At 42.0% G+C, this 25,619-nt stretch overlaps 1 protein-coding gene across 8 annotated transcripts; it reads right to left on the reverse strand.

Moving 5' to 3' along the window:
• Positions 1-473: 473 nt before the first annotated feature.
• LOC146391706 (protein NLRC3-like) lies at positions 474-24,834 on the reverse strand. Of its 8 annotated transcripts, XR_014798609.1 has the most exons (12): positions 24,749-24,834; positions 21,923-22,058; positions 19,645-19,723; positions 17,530-17,758; positions 15,597-17,388; positions 13,324-13,500; positions 10,991-11,167; positions 8,659-8,835; positions 5,736-5,912; positions 3,192-3,365; positions 1,984-2,516; positions 474-1,357 (listed from the first exon to the last, which is right to left on the reverse strand). XR_014798609.1 is itself a non-coding variant. In XM_084914863.1 (11 exons), the coding sequence occupies exons 2-11, from the start codon at positions 22,030-22,032 to the stop codon at positions 2,507-2,509; spliced, it is 3,102 nt and encodes a 1,033-aa protein (XP_084770989.1). In that variant the 5' UTR covers positions 22,033-22,058; positions 24,749-24,834; the 3' UTR covers positions 1,444-2,506. The 8 variants fall into 8 exon arrangements, 7 of the variants coding, with proteins under 7 accessions (XP_084770989.1, XP_084771010.1, XP_084771020.1 ...); XM_084914863.1 differs by lacking the exon at positions 474-1,357 and having other exon boundaries at positions 1,444-2,516; XM_084914884.1 differs by lacking the exons at positions 474-1,357; positions 24,749-24,834 and adding an exon at positions 22,564-22,716 and having other exon boundaries at positions 1,444-2,516.
• Between the last annotated feature and the right edge of the window lie 785 nt (positions 24,835-25,619).

Here is a 25,619-nt window from a genome sequence, read left to right on the forward strand (position 1 = left end):
GTTCAGATGGCCCAATCACACTATTAAAACATGCGTCCTGCTGGGATTTATATAGGTAGGATGTTCAGATGGCCCAATCACACTATTAAAACATGCTTCCTGCTGGGATTTATATAGGTAGGATGTTCAGATGGCCCAATCACACTATTAAAACATGCTTCCTGCTGGGATTTATATAGGTAGGATGTTCAGATGGCCCAATCACACTATTAAAACATGCTTCCTGCTGGGATTTATATAGGTAGGATGTTCAGATGGCCAAATCACACTATTAAAACATGCTTCCTGCTGGGATTTATATAGGTAGGATGTTCAGATGGCCCAATCACACTATTAAAACATGCTTCCTGCTGGGATTTATATAGGTAGGATGTTCAGATGGCCAAATCACACTATTAAAACATGCGTCCTGCTGGGATTTATATAGGTAGGATGTTCAGATGGCCCAATCACACTATTAAAACATGCTTCCTGCTGGGATTTATATAGGTAGGATGTTCAGATGGCCAAATCACACTATTAAAACATGCTTCCTGCTGGGATTTATATAGGTAGGATGTTCAGATGGCCCAATCACACTATTAAAACATGCTTCCTGCTGGGATTTATATAGGTAGGATGTTCAGATGGCCCAATCACACTATTAAAACATGCTTCCTGCTGGGATTTATATAGGTAGGATGTTCAGATGGCCCAATCACACAACATTAATTATGGTGGGGGGTGGACAATGGCTATTACACTCGATGCACTCCAGCTGACTTACCTTGGTATGAATGACGACGTACTCACAGTTTGGCGGCTTGAAAATAGCCAAATCTTGCACCCAGCCATTTGTAAATTGGATGTGCGCCTCCAGTGACTTGTAATTACGAAACTGGTTCGCAGTGTAAGCGCTTACTCCACAAACAAGATACGTGAAGATATCAGGGTAGGACAGTGGGGGTAAGTCGTCTGGGTCTTTACTCCACTGCCGTATTTCATATGGGTCCAGATTTGCGATGCGCTCTAATTTTTTCAAGTGCTGCTGCTTCGCCTCTGGACGCAATCGGTCTCTATACCGTCTGTTTTCTTTTGACCTGCTTTTAAGCATGTTTCTTGTCGTCGTCGTTCCAACACGGTGCGTTTGTTTTGATTTGTGGACCCGGAAAATGGCGCAATACATTGCGGCGTGAACCAGGTGTAGGACCGAACTCTCCCACACACATCACATCACTATAAGACTGGACTCTCACACACATCACATCACCACACACACTCTGGTTTTTCTTCATGTACACTTCCTTATAATCTCTTTCTGCTATTTGCACATTTTTACTGTAAATTTCTAAGTTAAATCTGTAAATTTTATAATAACCTGTGATAGGTTTTTAGCGTAAACCTATTCGCTGGAACGTTAAGGACAATTTGCTACACAGGAAAACAAGACACGAGTAGGCAAAGTTCTTCATGTTTCTCGTGCACGGGAGAGAACCGGACAAATGCCGTTCCTTCGCTTGACCCCAGTTGCTCTCGTCTGCTCCCCCGTAACACTGCTCTTTTATTGAGGTTACATGAATATACATATATACATAGGTTCATTAACATATGACGTCTACATACAAACAAAGAGTACCTTGCCTGTGCGTTGTGTAAGTGTGTGTGTCTGTGTGTGTGTGTGGGGGGTCAGAGTGTGACCCCATAAATGACTTCTCTAACCCTGCTGGTCTGGAAGTCCAGCAGTTCATCTAAACAAAAGGCACTTAGACTAAAACAGATATAGATACGTTTATCCTACCATAAATCAATAAGACAAGGTACGACCTCTCCCATGCTCCCAGGATGTGGGTGTGAATGCCAGAACACTCTGGAATGCACACCAAGCCTTTGCAGACTATTAAGGATCAAACCTCTACCAATCTAAAACTAATTATAAAACTCTAAGCATATATAAGTAGATATTTCTAAGCATAAATGATAATCAACAATACAAAACCTGACAACCTGTAAATTGTAAATACTGTAAAACCACTGTCATTTAATGGTCGGGCATTGCACAGCTACAAGCATTTCACCTCATGTCATACTGGGTATGGTTGTGTGTGTGACAAATAAAATTTGAATTTGAAAGTGTTTCCAGGTGAGTTTGATCCAGGAGGGTCTGAAGCCAGAGTCAGACAGAGACTGTGCAGAGACTGTAGAAGGACAGAGCAGCAGCAGAGCAGTCCAGATACACTGATGATCCTCTGTCAGATCCAGAGGGACACACAGGGATGATGCTGGACTCTACATTGTGTCTGACAGTGGAGCTGTTCTCAGAGCAGTTCACTCTGCAGCACTGACAGTCATCTGCACTTCTTCTCATTCCTCTGTCAGTCACTGCTGGATGAAGCTCTCCTCTCCACCTCCCAGTAACATGGCCCAGTCAGAGCGTCTCTACACACAAGCTGCTGCTGCTTCAACCTCTCTGGATCATCAGGACACAGCTCCTCCTCTCTCAGCACACACACCGTCCTGTTTACCATCATCAGCTCCACCTGCAGAGAGAAGAAGGAAGAGCAGAGGAGATAAACGAGTGTTTCCAGAGACTCTTCATCAGCTGTCAGTCAGTGATGCAGCACATCCAGTATAAAGAGCAGCAGGGACTTCAGTGCTGGGACTGTACTAGGACTCATTGTTGCTTCACTTTTTCTAATCTTTGGATTTTTATTGAAGTTGATGAAGATGTTTTTCCCTCCTAGTTTGAGTTTGGACTTTCATTCATTAGAAGAACCTTGGTGTGTCCACTCTGAGCTCTGTAGGAACCCCAACAACAAGCCCAACAATCCAGATGGACGGTTCCAGCTGTTAACTGGAGGAATTCCATCCAAACATCTGCTCTCACTAAATTCTTCCTCACCTACAGACTGTGTTCTTCACTGCTTTAAACTTGGAAATGAATGCAGTCATTGGTCTGCGTGCTGCTTTGTTCAGAGAGCTGATTGGCTGTTGACAGCGTTTGATCAGAGCGTGTCAGCCGTTACTATGGTGACCATAAAGGTCAGAAACAGGAAGTGTTTGTGTCCAATCCTGAAGCCTGTCACCATTCTCCTCTCACAGCTTCACTGAGAAGCTGCAGCTTTACAGGAAACACTGGATCTTTGTTTCATACTGACTGTGTTTAGTACAATACTGCTGACAGCACCACCCACTCACTCCATCACTCTACTGACCACAGAGTCTCCAGTCTGTAGTCTGGACTCTGCTGAAGATCAGACAGCTGCTTCACATCTGGATCCTGCAGGTTGTTTCCCGACAGGTCCAGCTCTCTCAGATGGGAGGGGTTGGACTTCAGTGCTGCTGCCAGATAATCACAGCTGATCTTTGACAAACCACAGTAACTCAATCTGTATAAAGAATGAAAGATGTAAGTTTATTAGACAAAGTGTGAGCTTGAAATCATTCAGTGTTTCATCATCTGTTCAGAGCTGAAGAAGGTTCAGAATGTAGAAGTTTAGAAAATGGAAACTCCAAACAGCTGAAGCCAACAGGAAGCAGCTTCAAACAGGAAACTGTGCAGAGTTTCAGACTATATGTCCTGATGCAGCCAGTTGGATTTTGGAGATTTGAATCTCTGTTCTGTGACTAAGTCCTTGAATCATTTCTTCCAGTTGGTCCAACAAGACAGACTAAGTGTTGGACATGTGTTGTGGCTCCATTAGGGGAGCTTCTAAATGTGATGTGATGGCCCCTCTGGGTCTGTCAGGTCACAGGACTGAAGAGAGCTCAAACTGGGCACACAGTTGTTCCAGTCTGGACCAAAGACTCTATACTGGGACTGAGGGACTGCTTTGACTGCACCCACTGGGACTTTTTAAAGGCTCATGTTCTCACTTAGATCATCAATTTCTACTTACATTTCTTTCTGGGGAAAATGGGGATTACTTTGGAAACAGGAAGTATTTTCCCCAATAAGCAGCCCTGGATTAGTAAATCACTCCAACATGTTCTCAGGCAGAAGAAGCTGTCTTGTTACGAGGGAGAGAAGAAAAAGATTGAGGCACAGAAACTTGTTGAAAGAGAGATAAAGCAGCTAAAATCAGGTGTAAAAGTAAAGCAGAGGATGAGCTGAATAAAGGACACTCAAGGCTGGCTTGGAAAGGAATGAAGTCCATGGTGGGGATGCAGAACAAGGAGCAAAGATGAATGTGATGCTGAATCAGCAGAAGACTTGGACTCATTTGATTCCAGCTTTGATATCATTGATTTCAATGAAGAGCTTTGTGATTGTAGCAAAGGGCTGGTAGCTCTGAGAGTCCCACTGATGAGGTGTTTGTGTGGAAATCTCTTAGTGGGACCAAAGAGAGAAAAAGCCCTGGTCCTGATGCTGTGGGAGGGAAATGATTGAAGTGTGCTGTGAGGAACTGACTGGGAGATTTTCACACATTTTCCAGTCCTCCTTGGAACAACAGGAAGTTCCCAGCATATGGAAACAAAGGTTAAGTGTCCTATGGCACTCAGTGATGATGGTGCTGTGGCCCCACCACCTCCACCTCTTTGTAAAGGAACTAACTGTAATCTGACGCTTCAAATGGAACTAAGACTTCCTCCACTAGGTGGCAGTGTCTGATGAGAAAGTGTTAGTGGAGCTGGCCTGGAGTCAGAAACAGGAAGATGCAGGATTTGGGCTGAAATGGGGAAAAGTGGTTCGCACTAGTGCCTTAAAGCAAGAAGGTTGTAGGTTGAAGCTTGTTGGCCTTTCTGTGGAGGTTGGATGTTCTCCCACAGTCCAATGAAATGCTGCTTAGGTTCATTGGTGCTTCTAAATTGGCTGTAGGTGTGGATGTGAGAGAGTGCTTCTCTGTCTCTCTCTGTTGGCCCTGTGATGGACTGCTCACCTGTGCAGGTGGACCACGCCTCTTGCCCTATGACAGCTAGGGCACAGGCTGCAGCCCTGTGAGCCTAAGCTGAATAAACAGTTAGCAAAAATGATCCATAGATGGCCTGAATTTCCCCAGTTAGCAGTTTGGTAGATAGCTATGACATGCTAATCCCATCCAGCAGCTGTATTCTGCCTGTAAGCTGATCCCTGCTGAGCCAAAGCACTTTTTCATATACAAATTACAACCTTTAATAGAAACCTATTGGTCAGCATCTTATTAGCCTGCTGTTAGCTTCATTCCACAGAAAACTGAGAGAAACTAACAGAGTTGATAAAGAATAAAGAGAAATGTGCTGATTTAAAGCCTTTGAAGTGCTTCAGATGATCTCTGTCCACTTCTGTCCACTCATTCATTCATGTAAGCTTTCTAATGCAGCTTTGATCTTCACAGTCTGCTTTATGAAACTCATTCTAACCCTGAATGTCAGAGTGTTCCTCCTTCTCTTTCCCATCATTCATGCTGGCAGTGGAGGAGATTTGGATGTTGGACTGTGTTTTGGATGATGTGTGTATGTTTGTGTTGGACTGCTGTCTGTAAAGCAAACGCACATTTTGCTTTGGATTTCAGTGTCAGACAGACTTTAAGGTGGAATGAAGAGTTTGAGAGTTTCACAGTGAATTATCCAGTGGAGGATTTTTCTTCTTCTTTGAAGGTTTGAAATGTGAACATTGTTCTGCTGCAGTCAATGGACTAAACCAGAGAAGAAGAAAACAGACTTTACCATGAAGATCCTCAGTGTGGATCAGTATAATATCAGCCTGATGTCTGCAGTTTAGTGTCAGCACAACTTTCACATCATATTCATCTCAGCACAACTAAAACATGCTGACTGACCTCAGAGTTTCAAGTCCACATCCTGGACTCTCCAGGAAACCACACAGATGCTTCACTCCTGAATCCTGCAGGTTGTTGTTGGAGCTCAGGTCCAGCTCTCTCAGATGGGAGGGTTTGGACTTCAGTGCTGCTGCCAGATAATCACAGCTGATCTCTGACAAACCACAGAAACTCAATCTGTATAAAGAATGAAAGATGTAAGTTTATTAGACAAAGTGTGAGCTTGAAATCATTCAGTGTTTCATCATCTGTTCAGAGCTGAAGAAGGTTCAGAATGTAGAAGTTTAGAAAATGGAAACTCCAAACAGCTGAAGCCAACAGGAAGCAGCTTCAAACAAACACAACAAGAGAAAAAACTCTGAATGTTTCACATTAAAGTCGTACATTTATCATAAAAACAGGACAAAGACTTGAAAAAGTCGTGTTTTTCCTTCCAGGAACCACAAGGCTTCACTTTTAAAGGTGAAGTGTGAAAGAAATGGACATATTTGAAGTCCAACACCTTTTTCCAGTCACATTATTAAAGCAGACAAACTACAAGCTCATTTTCATTCCAACAAGTCATCTTCTGACCTGGACTAACAACACTGGTCTCTATGTGCAGCTGGCTGTGAGACCAGTGCTCAGGGAGCGTCTACAAAGTGCAACACTGAAAGAACATCACACACTAATTTGCTTCCAGCACTTCCACACAAACATCTACTGTCATTATTGTCACCAAACTCTGTGGATCCTTTATTGCAAATTCAAATGGGATCAAATGGTCAGACAAAAGAGGGTTATGAGGAAATATGATGAAATGTTGTGTATTAGCAGCAAGTTATTGAATCATTTTCCTCAGAAACCAAACAAAATGATTGACAAACATGTTTTTACAAACTCAGTGTTGGACTTGGATCAGCAGGATAAGCTGATGTTTAAAGGCATTTGTGTCATGGTCCTGGGTCATTTTGACCCAGTGTTCTTAGTTTTCCTGTGGTTTTGTATTTTGTTCCTTATGTTCATTGGATTGTTTGGTTTGGTATTTGGATCCCCCCTGTGTCCATGCTGTTATTGTGGTGTTTGTTCTGGTACCGTGTTCCCGTCCTTTGTGTTCTGTGTTCTCCTCATCCCCTCGTGTATTCATCCTTGTTCTCTGCCTCTCTCTCTGTCCTCATCTCTGTGTACTGTGTTGTGTTCAAGGTCCACATCTTGGTGTCAGTATTTTCAGGTTCGTGTCCTCCCCGCTCTGTCACGAGTAATTGTCCTCAGCTGCGTTCCCCGTGTGTTCCCACTTCCCTCATTACCTTCTGTGTATTTATGTCAAAGTATCCCTTTGTTCCGTGTTGCGTCGTCCCTCTAGGTTGTGTGCATTTACCGTGTCTTCCCAGCGCCTCAGCTTTAGTTGCTCCCAGTATAGTTTTTGTATGACTTCTTATGTTCCTGTTAATAAAGACCTGCCTTTGAGTTCATCCCCGTGTGTCTAGAGCCGTGCATTTGGGTCCTCTCTTGCCTTCACACAGCCGCTGCATGACAATTTGAGTCTCGCTGTATGAGAGTCCAGTTATTACTCAATATTTATGGATGATGTTCTTTCAGTGTTGCACTTTGTAGACGCTCCCTGAGCCTCACAGCCAGCTGCACATGGACCAGCTGACATTACCCAGCATTAGAGGCGGCTGTAAAAAAATGGATTTTCCTATTTAAATGGTTTTAATTTGAATAAAGCGATGTTGATTCATTCAATCCTGAATCGATGTTTAATATAAATGTATTTTGCCAGAATCTCAGGTTAAAGCTCCCAAAAGTATTTCAACAACAACCAAACAGATAAAACAGTAAATGAGAGCAGCTAAACACACAAAGATGGAAACACAGAGCGTGGATCGTTCACTCGACGGCACGTACACGGACACGCCGTCGGGGCTGAAAGTGGACAGCTCACAGATCCTGAAGCTGCAGGTTTCATCTGTCTCCAACCAAAACTGACTGAACCAGCAGCAAAAGAAGATCCAAACTACGCTTTACGTTTGATGAACATCGTCATGAATTCTCTCTGACTTTGACGTTTACTTCCTGCACAGCTCTCTCTCTCTCAGTGTACTTCAAGAACAGTTTACCTTCAAAAATCTGTTTCCTGCATTATTCACTGCTTATTACGCACCAGTCTGCTGTTGTGTTCACTGCTGTCGGCCTCCCAAAACAAAGCCTCATTTCTGCTGTTCAATACTGAAGAAATTGAAACCTTTTAAAATGATGACAGATTACAAACTCTCAGCTGTGTCTGTAATCAAACCTCTGTAACTTTGCTTCACTTCAGCAGCATCAGGTCATGTTCACATGTTGATTCATGGTTTGCTTCAGTTTTTGATCGACTGCAGAATATTTTGAAGGTTATCTGCTATAAAAAGCCAGAACAGGAAAATCTGCTTCATGTGTTTCTGTTTTATCCTCAGTGACTTTGACACAAAGGCCTCTGCTGTGATGATCACACCTCTGATCAAGTCTCACAGTGTCAGCTTTGTTTTTATACATATGGATATGTGCTGATAAATGATCAGAATTATAATATTTCCCACTGTCTGCTGTGTGCCGTGACCTTTGACCTGCTAAAGACAGTCAGCTGTGGATTATTCATTGTTGTGTCTGATACTTAGAACTGTGAGGAAGAACACTACACAGTTAATCAGGGTCCCCTCTCTCTGAATCAGGAAAGGTGGGCAGGCCGCGTGTGGGCCGCGGGCCATACGTTGAGTCTCACTGTTTGAAATGTGAACATTGTTCTGCTGCAGTCAATGGACTAAACCACAGAAGAAGAAAACAGACTTTACCATGAAGATCCTCAGTGTGGATCAGTATAATATCAGCCTGATGTCTGCAGTTTAGTGTCAGCACAACTTTCACATCATATTCATCTCAGCACAACTAAAACATGCTGACTGACCCCAGAGTTTCAAGTCCACATCCTGGACTCTCCAGGAAACCACACAGATGCTTCACTCCTGAATCCTGCAGCTTGTTGTTGGAGCTCAGGTCCAGCTCTCTCAGATGGGAGGGGTTGGACTTCAGTGCTGCTGCCAGATAATCACAGCTGATCTCTGACAAACCACAGTTCTCCAATCTGTATAAAGAATGAAAGATGTAAGTTTATTAGACAAAGTGTGAGCTTGAAATCATTCAGTGTTTCATCATCTGTTCAGAGCTGAAGAAGGTTCAGAATGTAGAAGTTTAGAAAATGGAAACTCCAAACAGCTGAAGCCAACAGGAAGCAGCTTCAAACAAACACAACAAGAGAAAAACTCTGAATGTTTCACATTAAAGTCGTACATTTATCATAAAAACAGGACAAAGACTTGAAAAAGTCGTGTTTTTCCTTCCAGGAACCACAAGGCTTCACTTTTAAAGGTGAAGTGTGAAAGAAATGGACATATTTGAAGTCCAACACCTTTTTCCAGTCACATTATTAAAGCAGACAAACTACAAGCTCATTTTCATTCCAACAAGTCATCTTCTGACCTGGACTAACAACACTGGTCTCTATGTGCAGCTGGCTGTGAGACCAGTGCTCAGGGAGCGTCTACAAAGTGCAACACTGAAAGAACATCACACACTAATTTGCTTCCAGCACTTCCACACAAACATCTACTGTCATTATTGTCACCAAACTCTGTGGATCCTTTATTGCAAATTCAAATGGGATCAAATGGTCAGACAAAAGAGGGTTATGAGGAAATATGATGAAATGTTGTGTATTAGCAGCAAGTTATTGAATCATTTTCCTCAGAAACCAAACAAAATGATTGACAAACATGTTTTTATGAACTCAGTGTTGGACTTGGATCAGCAGGATAAGCTGATGTTTAAAGGCACTTGAGTCTCGCTGTATGAGAGTCCAGTTATTACTCAATATTTATGGATGATGTTCTTTCAGTGTTGCACTTTGTAGACGCTCCCTGAGCCTCACAGCCAGCTGCACATGGACCAGCTGACATTACCCAGCATTAGAGGCGGCTGTAAAAAAATGGATTTTCCTATTTAAATGGTTTTAATTTGAATAAAGCGATGTTGATTCATTCAATCCTGAATCGATGTTTAATATAAATGTATTTTGCCAGAATCTCAGGTTAAAGCTCCCAAAAGTATTTCAACAACAAGCAAACAGATAAAACAGTAAATGAGAGCAGCTAAACACACAAAGATGGAAACACAGAGCGTGGATCGTTCACTCGACGGCACGTACACGGACACGCCGTCGGGGCTGAAAGTGGACAGCTCACAGATCCTGAAGCTGCAGGTTTCATCTGTCTCCAACCAAAACTGAGTGAACCAGCAGCAAAAGAAGATCCAAACTACGCTTTACGTTTGATGAACATCGTCATGAATTCTCTCTGACTTTGACGTTTACTTCCTGCACAGCTCTCTCTCTCTCAGTGTACTTCAAGAACAGTTTACCTTCAAAAATCTGTTTCCTGCATTATTCACTGCTTATTACGCACCAGTCTGCTGTTGTGTTCACTGCTGTCGGCCTCCCAAAACAAAGCCTCATTTCTGCTGTTCAATACTGAAGAAATTGAAACCTTTTAAAATGATGACAGATTACAAACTCTCAGCTGTGTCTGTAATCAAACCTCTGTAACTTTGCTTCACTTCAGCAGCATCAGCTCATGTTCACATGTTGATTCATGGTTTGCTTCAGTTTTTGATCGACTGCAGAATATTTTGAAGGTTATCTGCTATAAAAAGCCAGAACAGGAAAATCTGCTTCATGTGTTTCTGTTTGATCCTCAGTGACTTTGACACAAAGGCCTCTGCTGTGATGATCACACCTCTGATCAAGTCTCACAGTGTCAGCTTTGTTTTTATACATATGGATATGTGCTGATAAATGATCAGAATTATAATATTTCCCACTGTCTGCTGTGTGCCGTGACCTTTGACCTGCTAAAGACAGTCAGCTGTTGATTATTCATTGTTGTGTCTGATACTTAGAACTGTGAGGAAGAACACTACACAGTTAATCAGGGTCCCCTCTCTCTGAATCAGGAAAGGTGGGCAGGCCGCGTGTGGGCCGCGGGCCATACGTTGAGTCTCACTGTTTGAAATGTGAACATTGTTCTGCTGCAGTCAATGGACTAAACCAGAGAAGAAGAAAACAGACTTTACCATGAAGATCCTCAGTGTGGATCAGTATAATATCAGCCTGATGTCTGCAGTTTAGTGTCAGCACAACTTTCACATCATATTCATCTCAGCACAACTAAAACATGCTGACTGACCCCAGAGTTTCAAGTCCACAACCTGGACTCTCCAGGAAACCACACAGATGCTTCACTCCTGAATCCTGCAGCTTGTTGTTGTAGCTCAGGTCCAGCTCTCTCAGATGGGAGGGGTTGGACTTCAGTGCTGCTGCCAGATAATCACAGCTGATCTCTGACAAACCACAGAAACTCAATCTGTATAAAGAATGAAAGATGTAAGTTTATTAGACAAAGTGTGAGCTTGAAATCATTCAGTGTTTCATCATCTGTTCAGAGCTGAAGAAGGTTCAGAATGTAGAAGTTTAGAAAATGGAAACTCCAAACAGCTGAAGCCAACAGGAAGCAGCTTCAAACAAACACAACAAGAGAAAAAACTCTGAATGTTTCACATTAAAGTCGTACATTTATCATAAAAACAGGACAAAGACTTGAAAAAGTCGTGTTTTTCCTTCCAGGAACCACAAGGCTTCACTTTTAAAGGTGAAGTGTGAAAGAAATGGACATATTTGAAGTCCAACACCTTTTTCCAGTCACATTATTAAAGCAGACAAACTACAAGCTCATTTTCATTCCAACAAGTCATCTTCTGACCTGGACTAACAACACTGGTCTCTATGTGCAGCTGGCTGTGAGACCAGTGCTCAGGGACCGTCTACAAAGTGCAACACTGAAAGAACATCACACACTAATTTGCTTCCAGCACTTCCACACAAACATCTACTGTCATTATTGTCACCAAACTCTGTGGATCCTTTATTGCAAATTCAAATGGGATCAAATGGTCAGACAAAAGAGGGTTATGAGGAAATATGATGAAATGTTGTGTATTAGCAGCAAGTTATTGAATCATTTTCCTCAGAAACCAAACAAAATGATTGACAAACATGTTTTTACAAACTCAGTGTTGGACTTGGATCAGCAGGATAAGCTGATGTTTAAAGGCACTTGAGTCTCGCTGTATGAGAGTCCAGTTATTACTCAATATTTATGGATGATGTTCTTTCAGTGTTGCACTTTGTAGACGCTCCCTGAGCCTCACAGCCAGCTGCACATGGACCAGCTGACATTACCCAGCATTAGAGGCGGCTGTAAAAAAATGGATTTTCCTATTTAAATGGTTTTAATTTGAATAAAGCGATGTTGATTCATTCAATCCTGAATCGATGTTTAATATAAATGTATTTTGCCAGAATCTCAGGTTAAAGCTCCCAAAAGTATCTCAACAACAAGCAAACAGATAAAACAGTAAATGAGAGCAGCTAAACACACAAAGATGGAAACACAGAGCGTGGATCGTTCACTCGACGGCACGTACACGGACACGCCGTCGGGGCTGAAAGTGGACAGCTCACAGATCCTGAAGCTGCAGGTTTCATCTGTCTCCAACCAAAACTGACTGAACCAGCAGCAAAAGAAGATCCAAACTACGCTTTACGTTTGATGAACATCGTCATGAATTCTCTCTGACTTTGACGTTTACTTCCTGCACAGCTCTCTCTCTCTCAGTGTACTTCAAGAACAGTTTACCTTCAAAAATCTGTTTCCTGCATTCTTCACTGCTTATTACGCACCAGTCTGCTGTTGTGTTCACTGCTGTCGGCCTCCCAAAACAAAGCCTCATTTCTGCTGTTCAATACTGAAGAAATTGAAACCTTTTAAAATGATGACAGATTACAAACTCTCAGCTGTGTCTGTAATCAAACCTCTGTAACTTTGCTTCACTTCAGCAGCATCAGCTCATGTTCACATGTTGATTCATGGTTTGCTTCAGTTTTTGATCGACTGCAGAATATTTTGAAGGTTATCTGCTATAAAAAGCCAGAACAGGAAAATCTGCTTCATGTGTTTCTGTTTGATCCTCAGTGACTTTGACACAAAGGCCTCTGCTGTGATGATCACACCTCTGATCAAGTCTGACAGTGTCAGCTTTGTTTTTATACATATGGATATGTGCTGATAAATGATCAGAATTATAATATTTCCCACTGTCTGCTGTGTGCCGTGACCTTTGACCTGCTAAAGACAGTCAGCTGTGGATTATTCATTGTTGTGTCTGATACTTAGAACTGTGAGGAAGAACACTACACAGTTAATCAGGGTCCCCTCTCTCTGAATCAGGGAAGGTGGGCAGGCCGCGTGTGGGCCGCGGGCCATACGTTGAGTCTCACTGTTTGAAATGTGAACATTGTTCTGCTGCAGTCAATGGACTAAACCACAGAAGAAGAAAACAGACTTTACCATGAAGATCCTCAGTGTGGATCAGTATAATATCAGCCTGATGTCTGCAGTTTAGTGTCAGCACAACTTTCACATCATATTCATCTCAGCACAACTAAAACATGCTGACTGACCCCAGAGTTTCAAGTCCACATCCTGGACTCTCCAGGAAACCACACAGATGCTTCACTCCTGAATCCTGCAGCTTGTTGTTGGAGCTCAGGTCCAGCTCTCTCAGATGGGAGGGGTTGGACTTCAGTGCTGCTGCCAGATAATCACAGCTGATCTCTGACAAACCACAGTTCTCCAATCTGTATAAAGAATGAAAGATGTAAGTTTATTAGACAAAGTGTGAGCTTGAAATCATTCAGTGTTTCATCATCTGTTCAGAGCTGAAGAAGGTTCAGAATGTAGAAGTTTAGAAAATGGAAACTCCAAACAGCTGAAGCCAACAGGAAGCAGCTTCAAACAAACACAACAAGAGAAAAAACTGAATGTTTCACATTAAAGTCGTACATTTATCATAAAAACAGGACAAAGACTTGAAAAAGTCGTGTTTTTCCTTCCAGGAACCACAAGGCTTCACTTTTAAAGGTGAAGTGTGAAAGAAATGGACATATTTGAAGTCCAACACCTTTTTCCAGTCACATTATTAAAGCAGACAAACTACAAGCTCATTTTCATTCCAACAAGTCATCTTCTGACCTGGACTAACAACACTGGTCTCTATGTGCAGCTGGCTGTGAGACCAGTGCTCAGGGAGCGTCTACAAAGTGCAACACTGAAAGAACATCACACACTAATTTGCTTCCATCATCCAACCTGAAGAGGAAACAGAGACGCCTCCCCTTCAAAGTAAAAGCTGCTCCTTTTGGACACAGTATCAAAGAAAGTCTACAGTATAACATAGAAAAGACAGAAAAAAAGTTTTGGTTGTTTTTAAATTGTGCAGAAATGAAACTACACTAAGCTCAATTATGTGACAGACATTTCATCCCATGTCAGTTTGGCCTCATCCTGGGCCGGATTATCCAGCACACACTCTGACCACAGGCCCAGGGGCCACGCACAGCTGGGCTCCATCCAAGAGACAGGAAACAAACCAACACAATAATAAAAAGCACCATGTGATCTTCTTACATCTTCAAGACAAACATAGTAAAAACATGAGCATATTTGTTTCCTGATAAAATGATGTGACAGGTAGAACAGAGTAAAGTGGTGGTGTTACAGCCTTTCTCCCCTCTGCTGCCGAGGCTGTTAGTCTCTCCCAAACTCAGCTACAGGACTTCCAAATGAATGAAAGCAGCAGAAGTGGCTTTACAAATGAAAGAGGAAGAGGAGAAGAAGAGGAGAGGGAGGCCACCCTGACCATCACTCCAGCTGAAAACATCACACTTCCATTAAAGTTGGTGAGGAAATGTTGAGCAGGATGAGCTGCTGGCTAATCTGGAGGCTGTAGCAGCAGCTCACAGTCACAGTGGATTTCCACTCATGAAAAAGCTCTGGCTGCTTCATTTCTCATCTCATATCAGAGACTTTAATGCTTCACTGAAGCTGTACTGTGATGCTTCCATATTCCAGTGAGGCCTCCATAATGATTTCAGCTGTTCTGTACACACACTGTGTGCCCTGTATGGCTCAAAGTCTCTGCAGCCTGTTTTTATCTGCTATCATCAGATCTTCATCATCCTCATTCACATCCCTCACACACTCTACAGCCTCATCAGCACTGACTTCATCTTCACTGACTGATGGAGCACAACATGAACCTGTGGAGGCTGAAACACTGTCCTGTCAAACATCTCCCCGTCACCACTCCACTTCTGTCAGCCTTTAAATGAAACGTGAATTAAATAAATACATCATTAAATAATTCATTAAATGTGTCAGTAAAATAATTAAAATAGAAAACAAACCAATAATTGATTAAATTTGTATTTAACTAATTAGAATTGTACATAAATAAATAATGAATTATTTTAAATGAAATTAACTGATGATTCATTATCAATATATTTTTAATTAATTATGTACATTTTTAATTAATTACTGAAATAAATAATTCATTAGTGATGTATTTATTTAATAAACCATAACATTATTGCTAGTTTACTCAAAATAATTTTAAGACATCAATATTAAAGGTTAAATTATGATAATGAATACATGCAACTATAACTGATGACATAAGAATTTGGATTTTTTAAGCTAAAGCGAAGGTGCTGACTCACTTGGCATGTTACTCTCAAATCCTCCCTAATAACAAGAACATAATTACACTTTAGCCACAAGAGGGCAGCAGCATTAATACAAGTCACGTGTATATAAAGGTACAGTGATTATATTACAGTGATTTCGACAAAAACAAAACAGAAGTTGATGGCAGTGTGTTTTTATAACTTACAGAGCTTTTTTAGAGGCTTTGACCACTGGCAGCAGCCTCAGAAAAGCCTCCTCTGAAGCAAAGTATTTCTTCAGGTCAAACACATCCAGATCTTTTTCTGATGACAGTAAGATGAAGACCAGAGCTGACCACTGAGCAGGAGACAGTTTATCTGTGGAGAGACGTCCTGAACTCAGGGACTGTTGGATCTCCTCCAGTAGAGAACGATCATTCAGTTCATTCAGACAGTGAAACAGATTGATGCTTTTCTCTGCAGACAGATTCTCACTGAGCTTCTTCTTGATGTATTGAACTGCTTCTTGATTGGTCTGTGAGCTACTTCCTGTTTGTGTCATCAGGCCTTGCAAACGAGTTTGATTAGTCTTCAGACCCAAGAGAAAACGAAGGAACAAGTCCAGGTGTCCATTGGGGCTCTGTAAGGCCTTGTCCACAGCACACTGGTAGAAGTATTTCTCTGAAGATTTTCTTGTTTGAAACACCTTCCAAGTTGTTTGTTGCTCTTCCAGCAGATTGAGTCCAGAGTTGATGAAGGTCAGGTGGACATGAAGAGCAGCCAGAAACTCCTGAACACTGAGATGAACAAAGCAGAACACCTTGTTCTGGTACAGTTGTTTCTCCTCTTTAAAGATCTGTGTGAACACTCCTGAGTACACTGAGGCTGCTCTGATATCGATGCCACACTCTGTCAGGTCTGATTCATAGAAGATCAGGTTTCCTTTCTGCAGCTGATCAAAAGCCAGTTTTCCCAGTGACTCAATCATCTTCCTGCTCTCTGGACTCCAGTGTGGATCTGTCTCAGCTCCTCCATCATATTTGATCCTCTTGACTTTGGCCTGAACCACCAGGAAGTGGATGTACATCTCAGTCAGGGTCTTGGGCAGCTGTCCTCCCTCTCTGGTTTCCAGCACATCCTCCAGAACTGTAGCAGTGATCCAGCAGAAGACTGGGATGTGACACATGATGTGGAGGCTTCGAGCTTTCTTGATGTGGGAGATGATCCTGCTGGCCTGCTCCTCGTCTCTGAATCTCTTCCTGAAGTACTCCTCCTTCTGTGGGTCAGTGAACCCTCTGACCTCTGTCACCATGTCGACACACTGAGGAGGGATCTGATTGGCTGCTGCAGGTCGTGTTGTTATCCAAAGGCGAGCAGAAGGGAGCAGGTTCCCTCTGATGAGGTTTGTCAGCAGCTCATCCAATGAGGTGGACTTTCTTGTTTCAGTCAGGATTTTAGTTTTGTTGAAGTCCAAATTAAGTCGACACTCATCCAGACCATCAAGTATGAACACAACCTGGAAGTCTTCAAGCCTGCAGATTCCTGATTCCTTAGTTTGATTAAAGAAGTGATGAACAAGTTCCACCAAGCTGAACTTTTCCTCTTTCAGCACATTCAGCTCTCTGAAAGTGAATGGAAATATGAACTGGATGTCCTGGTTGGCTTTGTCTTCAGCCCAGTCCAGGCTGTATTTCTGTGTTAAGACTGTTTTCCCAATGCCAGCCACTCCCTTTGTCAGCACTGTTCTGATTGGTTCGTCTCTTCCTGGTGAGGCTTTAAAGATGTCTTCTTGTCTGATTGTTGTTTCTGGTCTGTCTGGTTTCCTGGATGCTGTTTCAATCTGTCTGACCTCATGTTCATCATTGACCTCTGCAGTCCCTCCCTCTGTGATGTAGAGCTCTGTGTAGATCTGATTCAGGAGGGTTGGGCTTCCTGCTTTAGCGATGCCCTCAAACACACACTGGAACTTCTTCTTCAGTTGGACTTTAAGTTCTCGTTTACGGAGTGAAGCAAATATTTCTGAAGGTAAGAAATTCAGAAAAAAATATTATATAATAAATATCATAGCCTTTCAGTACCCTGAAAGGATGAATGTCTATTGGTCCATTTCTTGAGCTACTAGGAAAGATCAATATTCAGTCTTTAGAGAAATTCTCTTACTGCTCTGCAGATGGTCAGCCATCTCATGCTGCTTAAGTCTCCTCAAGAAGTGGAGTGTGATCTTCAGAAATGCTTCTCTGCAGCTCTTTCTTTCATCTTCATCCTCACCTTCAAACATCTCCTCATCCTCCATCTGGCTCTTTAAAGTTTCTGGGTGATCTGGACTCAGAACCTTCTGGATCTTCTTCAGCTCGTTCTTCACAAACATGGTGATGTTGTCCTCCAGCCGCTGGAAAAGAAGACTATATGAATTACCCAGTGGTAAATGGACTGGTTCTTATATAGCTCTCTTTGATACTCTGTGCACACAAAGCATTTTATACAACATGCCTCATTCAACCAAGCACATTGTTCTATGCTTAAATTAGGGCTGCTCGATTATGGCAAAAATGATAATCACGATTATTTTCGCTGAAATTGAGATCTCGATTATTTGACGATATTTATTTAACCCTTTAAGACCTACCATAGAACCAAGTCCGCCAGAGCTTATATTATTTTTTTTACATGCTGTAGAGCCATTTGTGGGAGCATTTCAAGTTGCTATACATCAATACAACTGTTATAGACCATATTTTAATAATATGTATGCATTAAATCCATAGTAACTACATTAATTGCGAAAAAGTGCAATAAACTAAAAAAAAATTGAAAATCGTTTTTGTTTTTTTTTTTACATATATTTCTACTTGGAGAAATTTAAGAGGCTTATCCCTCAAAACTTTAAATACAAAAAAATTGCAAAAAATAGTTTACAACAACAGGAAATTTATTTTGAGTGTCTTCATAGTTTTATTTTGGAGATACACCAATTTTTATATACTGCAGGAAAAACAAAAAACAATCCTATGATGCAAATTTGCAAAGAAAACAGCAGGTGCATCAAAATAAACTATTTCCAGCAGTGCAATTCGAGTTCTAAGCATCCCAGAAACTATTCAGAAAAGTCAAACATGACTTATAAAAACACCAGTATAGGCTTTTAAGGCCTACAAGTAAAAAACTACATTTTCCGCGAAATGACGTCGCTTCCGGTTTCGGTCAGGAAATGGCTGACGTCTTTTTCAATGTGGGAAGTGTTACGAACAGCTGATCGGATCGGTGTGTTTCTGGAATATTATGTTTTTGTTCCTGCAAGCGCTTTTTATGCAATTTTTGCAAAGCTGTATGTGGAAGGAAACCGTGACCTATGACAAGCTGATGGCATAAGATGTAAGTACAACTCCTCCGGTTTCATATGCAAAAAAAATTATTGCGCTAGCTTACGCGGTTCCGGTTCTACAGGGATTTAAAAATAGTTACGCAAAACGGAGCTTGCCGCTCTGACCGGCTTTAAAGGGTTAACAATAACAATGTATTGAATAATGACTTTTAAAAATAATATAAACTAGTGTGCAAATACTGATAACAGTGCAAATGTTTGCAATATAAAAAGTAAATGAAAAATGTAAACATCTATGTTTAGTGAACTTTGCAGTGTTGCTCTGTGGTGCAGCTACGACACCGTAGCAAAGTTTACACACTATGTCTACTTGATCCACGTCTGACTCCGCGAACCCATAATGTTTCCACCCCACTGAAGTTTATTTTACCTCTCTTTTCAACCAACGGCAGTCACTCTCCTCTCCAAATAACTTCTGCTTAGCTTTCCGAGCTTCCCTCGGGTCCTCTTAATTGTTGTGAGGCTTGTTCGAAATGCAGAGAGGTGCGCTCGATTTGCCACACGGAGCAGCGCGAGAGTAAAGCACGAGGGAGGTGCTAATAATCGGCTTAGTCATTTTTAATAATCGTTGAAAGCCCAGATCGTAATCGTGATTAAAATTCGATTAATTGAGCAGCCCTAGCTTAAATACTTTCTTTCACACTCTGATGGATGCATCAGAGGGCAGCTTGGGTTTAGTACGTTACCCAGTACATTTGCCAGCCAGGGTTTGATTCACAAACCTTCTGACTAGTAGCTGACCTGCTCCCCTCCTGAGCTACAGTCACCCCAATCTGACTGAAATCATGGAGCCCAAACTCTGATTTATGTTGGACACACTGACAATCCTCTGGTCCACAAAGTGCAGCATACAGGTGACTGAAAAGAACAAATGTAAACGTAGTACTACAAACCATAACCACAGAGTCCAGGTGTGTTGGATGTTGCTGTGCAGACTGACCAGTGGAAACCTCTGCTCTCTGCTGGTCCACTCTGTGGAGGAGTAATGTATAATTAGCTCATGTTATGTCTGTCCACACACAGACACAAGCTAAAGGTCCATGAAGTGATGTTTGGATGGGTTCAGTCAATCAGATGACTGTCATGGTGGAGCTTTGCTAGTCCTGGTGATCCCACTGAGAATTAACATCTCAGTTTCCAGATGTCTGTAGTTTTCTGCTCAGTTTCTTTAGTCCCAACAGCTCTTACCATCTCCTGCGTAAAGCTTTCCCTCCATGCTCAGATGCCCTGGAACAAGGTGCTCTCTTTATATCAGTGACTGGTTTAAAGGGACAACTTGCAGTGCTCGCCAAACTTTGTGTCAGCAAAAGTAGTTCTAATGTTTCTTACATTTATTACATTTCTTACATTTTTACACACACAAATCAATGAACGCAAAAACATAAACTTTCCAGATATTTTGTTTTACAATGTTACAAAACTCAGTTCACAACTACACAGTCTGATTTACAAGTACAAAATATTTATGACCACAGTTTGAGCCGATGTATGTCCCGAGTCTGTGGACTCAGTAGTTTTGTTTTGATTGTTATTGTCTTTTGTTACAATTTCATTCTGATTAAGATTTTCTAGTTCTGAGGTTTTGGTTTCTGTGTTCCCTCTGTACTGTGTTAGTATTGTGTCTCTGTGTTCACTTCCTGTTTTATTTTGACAGTGCCATGTCCTATGTTAGTGTGTCTACTTTTGCTTCCCCTTGTCTGGTTATGTCCAATGAATCCTGCTGTGTCTCCCTTTTCTCATTCCCTGATTGCTCTTTTGTGTATATGAGCCCTTTGTTTTCTCCTGCTTGTTGCTGGTTCGTCTGTGTTGTCTCCCCGTGTCTCCGTTTAAGGTTTCAGGTTAGTTTTTTAGTTTTTTCAGTAGAGGTTATCTTAGCTTCTGCACAGGCCATCTCCACTGCACTTCACCATTTCAATACAGCTCACTCACGTCACAGCAATGTCGGCATCTTGGGTCCTTTATTAAATTCAACATGGCTCGCCCCGCTAGCCGTGACATAAGATGTGAAAACAATATCCAAAAAACATGAGGGACAAACAGGGAATAGTTTTAAGGTGCAGGGCCAAGAAACTGAGTCTAGCCATAAACTCAGAGTTGATTGAATTAGCATTTTGAATTGGCTGATCTGAGTTACTTCAATCAAGTCTATGTTCACTTTGAGTTAAGATTATACGTGATTGATGTAAAAGAAAAAAGCCATCATCAGCAACTGATTCTGATTTAGCAGGTTTTCTAAACGGTACCCATCCCTAGCTGGCTGTAGTTAAACCTTTACTTAAAAAGCATCTCTAGACCCAGCTGTCTTAGCTAATTATATCTCCAACCTGACAATCCTTGAAAGAGTAGTTGGGGGGAGACAATCAGAGGGGCAGTGTGATGATCTTTGGTTACAAACTACCGCAGTCAAGTCCAGAGGTGGGTAGTAACGAGTTACATTTACTCCGTTACGTTTACTTGAGTAAGTTTTTGAAAAAAAATGTTAATGTTAATGTTAGCCATTTAAATATTAGCAGTTAGCTGAGGCCACAAGAAGAAGAGGCCCTAGAAGAACAATGGATGATAAGATTAGATTTTCAAGACTAGGCAGAGACGTGTTTTCCTTTACTGTCTCTTACAGAGGAGGGAGCAGATACCAGACGAGGTCACGGAGGTACGGGGAGGATTCGCAGCAGACAGCAAGACTGCCACGTCCATGCGAGAGAGCGATGGCTACGATAATCTCTGTTTTTGTCTCCCTATATAATGTTGTACAGCCCATTTGAGGGTTATCCTCTCTGTGAACCAGATGCTTGATTTCACACAGAGGTCCACCAACTGAATTTGATCAGTTATGGAACGATTTACCTCGACAGGCTCCTTCACTCGCTGCTTTTAAACCTCCTTTAAAACACACTTTTACTCCCTGACCTTTGACCCAGTGTGACATGTTGACTCACTACCTCAGACAGCTTAAAATAGTCTTTTTGTTTTTTGGTGCTGCCTAAAAGAACCGTAAAATATCTGTCCTATATACAGTTATGTTCATATATTTTTGTACTACATCAGGAAACTCAAAAATATAGTTTGTAATATTTTAATCCTAATTTTTAAAACAGTTTTTGTCATTTTTCTTCTCCCATTGCATCAAAAATCATTATTTACACTGAATAAATGAGTCAGCAGCTCTCTTACATTGTTGCTGCAGGTTCATTACTGAACACTGGAGGTTGATCTTTGGACCAGTCACTCCTCACAGACACACAGCTGGATGCTGCAGATCCTGCTCCATCCTCTTCCTCCATCTTCTTGATGTCAGGGTGGAGTTAGTCTGGGAGGCAAACACACACACTCAGAGGTGCTGTTGTACTGGAAGCATCACACTGACGGGTTTCTAAAGTTCTCATTGATCATTTCATGGAGTTTCTGTGGTAAACACTGTCCTGTGACGTATGTGTTATGGTGAGGGTCATGAGGGCTAACCAGCCCCACTCCTTACTCCTCATATTTCAGCCTGAAGCACAATAACAGCCTAAACCTAACCAGGAGGCTGTAACCTCAAAGGGACTTCATGGTTAGAAATAAAGGTTCAATGAAATGAAGAAGATCATAAAGACATGAGTTCCAGCTTTAAAAGAAGCATCCACACGATGACGGCACAGCAGAGGAGCACTTTCTCTAACACACTGATTCAGTTCCACTGACACAAGGACACACACAGGAAGGCACACACACACAAGCCTTTATAAGAAACAACACAATCATCTGCGCTTGACTTGTCAATCCAAGTCCTTAGCCCATGAGCCCGCGGTATCAGACCACAGATATTCCCTTACTTTGAAAAAATAAAGCCAGTTTTCAGAGCAGACCTGATGTTTATGCTACAGCCTGTTTACCAATATAATCAATATCAGATATCAGAGCAACAGAAACCTCGGTGATCAGGACGCTGGGACTGAGAACAGGAAGTGGCTCAAACGTCACAGTTTCATAACATCACCCTGAACTCCACTCACCAAGGGCGTAGATTTGGCATGGACGGAAGGGACGTGTCCCCACCAATATCCAGCGATTATTGAATTGTCCCCACCAATAATTTGATCTCTTCGAGTAAAGAAAAACAAACCCGATAGTAAGAAAAAAACGATCTGTCAGCGTCTCATTCAGCGAGCGGAGCAGAAAAAGTTAAATTACGCTCTCTACTGGAGTCCTACGTCATGTGACAAATATGGCCAATGTGATTGGCTGAGCCTTTCAGGGAGCTCTGTTTAGTTTCAGCAGCGGCAAACCTGCGCTGCGAGGAGGAGAGGAGGACGGCAGCGCAAAGGAAGAACCTGGATATAAGAAATTGTTTTTCAAAGAAACCTGTAAGTCACTTAAAGTCAAGTTCACTCATATAATGTGTCCGTCACAATAACGTTACAGGCTATGCCGGGTTCTCACACAGCTGAATAAACTGCTGTGTGAAAACAGCAGTTTATTCGACCATCTACGCCAGCGTCCGGTTATGTTTTAGACAGCAAGGAACAGACGGCGGGTGACGTAATTCTGAAGGCTAGACCGTCCAATTTCACAGTCGCTCATTTCCGGTCTACCCGGCTTTCGGAGGACCCGGCCCACTTAGACCACTAAGGCCGCGTCCTCAGGTGGACGCAGCCTCTGAAGTTGGACACCCCCGGCCTGTTTCCGGCTGGACAATAATAACAGTGACATTTAACTTATTTTATCCGATAAATAAACACTGTAAGTTTCAAGTTTTTTGTATATATATGTACATGTATTCCCCCCCCAGCCCCTTTCTCCCTAATTCTGAGGTCTCAAGGTTGGCAAGTAGGTGCTAGGCTTGGTCCACATCAGTCTAAAATTGTATGTAACCACGAATAATGTGATTCCATGTCCACCAGGAGAGACTGGACAGTATAGATGTAAAACAAATATGCCAGCAGTTCATTTCAGCTAACGAGAGGAGCAGGCATGTGTTTGTTGTGTGGGCATGTAGTCCATATCTGTTGCTGTAACAGTAGTTCATGTTTAGAATTAAACATCCCAGCTCACTGATCTGATAGAGGGCAGTAGTGCCTAAAATGTTGCATAATGTTGCTGAGAGATCATTTACTTTGTGGTAATCTTAGATGAGTAGTTTTATGGACAAAACCCACCAGATCATTCAGTGTTCCCTTAGTGCTAATGTATCAGAGATGTTGGTGTACTATAGCTGAAGTAATGTTGTTAAGTCCTTAAAGTCATGTTCTTTTATTGTCTTGACTGTATTTGAAGCTATTTTTACTTTTGTATGATGCCTGATTTATATGGAATATGGCTGAAGTAAACTAAAGCCTGAAATACTTAGTCAGTCATTTGTTTAATAGTAATTTAACATTATATAATTCACATATAAAACTATGAATTGTAATTTTAAACGGTTTAAAAGCATGTAGAATAGCACATGTAGGAAAGTATATTTCTCCTCTTTTTATCAAGAAGCAAAAACAAAAAGGAAAAAATAAGAAACGGGGCAGGGGTCGATGGTTGAATCATCCGTCCCCACCAATGCCACAACCAAATCTACACCCTTGCCACTCACGGAGTTTCTGTCGCTATTGTAGTTTTTAAAGTCCCGTGATGAAGGCGGGTCTTTCTGTGAATCCGCACGCTCATTGGCTAATAGCTCGAGATTGACACATCGTTATCCAATGAGCGTGCGGGAACTTCCGACATAAAGTTGTTTCCTTTGAAAAACCAAAGTCTGATTATTTTTGCCTCCACTGACGGAGCCTGTTGTTCCCGCCACAGAGACACAGTAATGTCAGAGCGGTGTTAACACTCACCCTGCCTCAGCACAGCTCTCACTCTCCTCCTGCTCTCTCACACTAAACGGAGGCTCAGCTAAACTCACTTCCTCTCTACTTACAGGAAACCAGCGCTCAGAGGAGCCGACCGGCCTCACATTTCACCCACAGACACGAACAGCGTGGAATTATTTTATGTCATAAGAAGAAACATATTCATGTAAACACTCACCTGCCTCAGCTCCACCTTCCTCCTTCTGCTGCTCTGAACGGAGGCTCAATACTTTCACTTTCACTGCTGCTCCCTAAACACAGAGGATGCTGGGACTTGTAGTTTTTTCCTTCCGGTGCGGTCTTCCTCTTTGTTTGTTTGTGTTTGTGTTCAAGTTATTTCGATCATGTAAACATCAACAGAACACGTGAAGCCACACAGAGTTTGTATGTCGAGGTGGGTAGGAGGGTTTGAGGGTTTGGGGAGGGGTCAGAGGGAAGAGGTCTCTCAGTCTTGACAATCCACATTGATGGCATTGCATCTTTCAACGTGTTTGTGGGTCGATTTGGATGCTCCAGGTGTGAGAGCAGCCACTCAGCCTCTACTGCAGATGTGTGTCACAAGTTCATCTAGTAGTAGGCTATGGCACTTGGCCACAGGTGGCAGCAGTGGACTGGCCTCCATTTGAGACTGCTCCAGCTGCTATGTGATAGTCCAGCTGCAAACTGAAGATCATATGCAAGTTTTGGAAATTAAACTGTACAATATAAAGCGCCTTGAGGCGACTGTTGTTGTGATTTGGTGCTATATAAATAAAATTGAATTGAAATTCAGAATATTCTTAACTTAGCTTTAAAACCAACCCAATCTAACTCTCCTCCACACTCAAAAACAAAGACAAACCAACTGACACATCTGAGTCCCTCACTTTCTTCAATCCACTCACTCTCACAAGCTCCACTTAGTCACACTGGCTGTTTATTACTAATTACTATTGTCTCCCTGTTTTTTCCTATTTCAGTTCTGTTTTTTGTGCTTTTGCAGCATTTTTTTTTTTATTGCTGGTGTTTTCTTAAGTTGCAGTCCGTTTGGCCTCTCAGGGCCACCGTAG

This window comes from Perissodus microlepis, chromosome 3 (genome assembly GCF_051167445.1).
Source record: "Perissodus microlepis isolate ML-2025 ecotype Zambia chromosome 3, ASM5116744v1, whole genome shotgun sequence".
Taxonomy (NCBI): Eukaryota; Metazoa; Chordata; class Actinopteri; order Cichliformes; family Cichlidae; genus Perissodus; species Perissodus microlepis.

Coding starts and splice junctions, on each gene's coding strand:
- LOC146391706 (XM_084914863.1), bottom strand. CDS start 22,032: ATGGAGGAAGAGGATGGAGCAGGATCTGCAGCATCCAGCTGTGTGTCT. Junction 19,724..21,922: donor AATGAACCTGCAGCAACAAT/GTAAGAGAGCTG, acceptor ACTCCTCCACAG/AGTGGACCAGCAGAGAGCAG. Junction 13,501..15,596: donor AAAGCCTCTAAAAAAGCTCT/GTAAGTTATAAA, acceptor TTCTTTATACAG/ATTGGAGAACTGTGGTTTGT.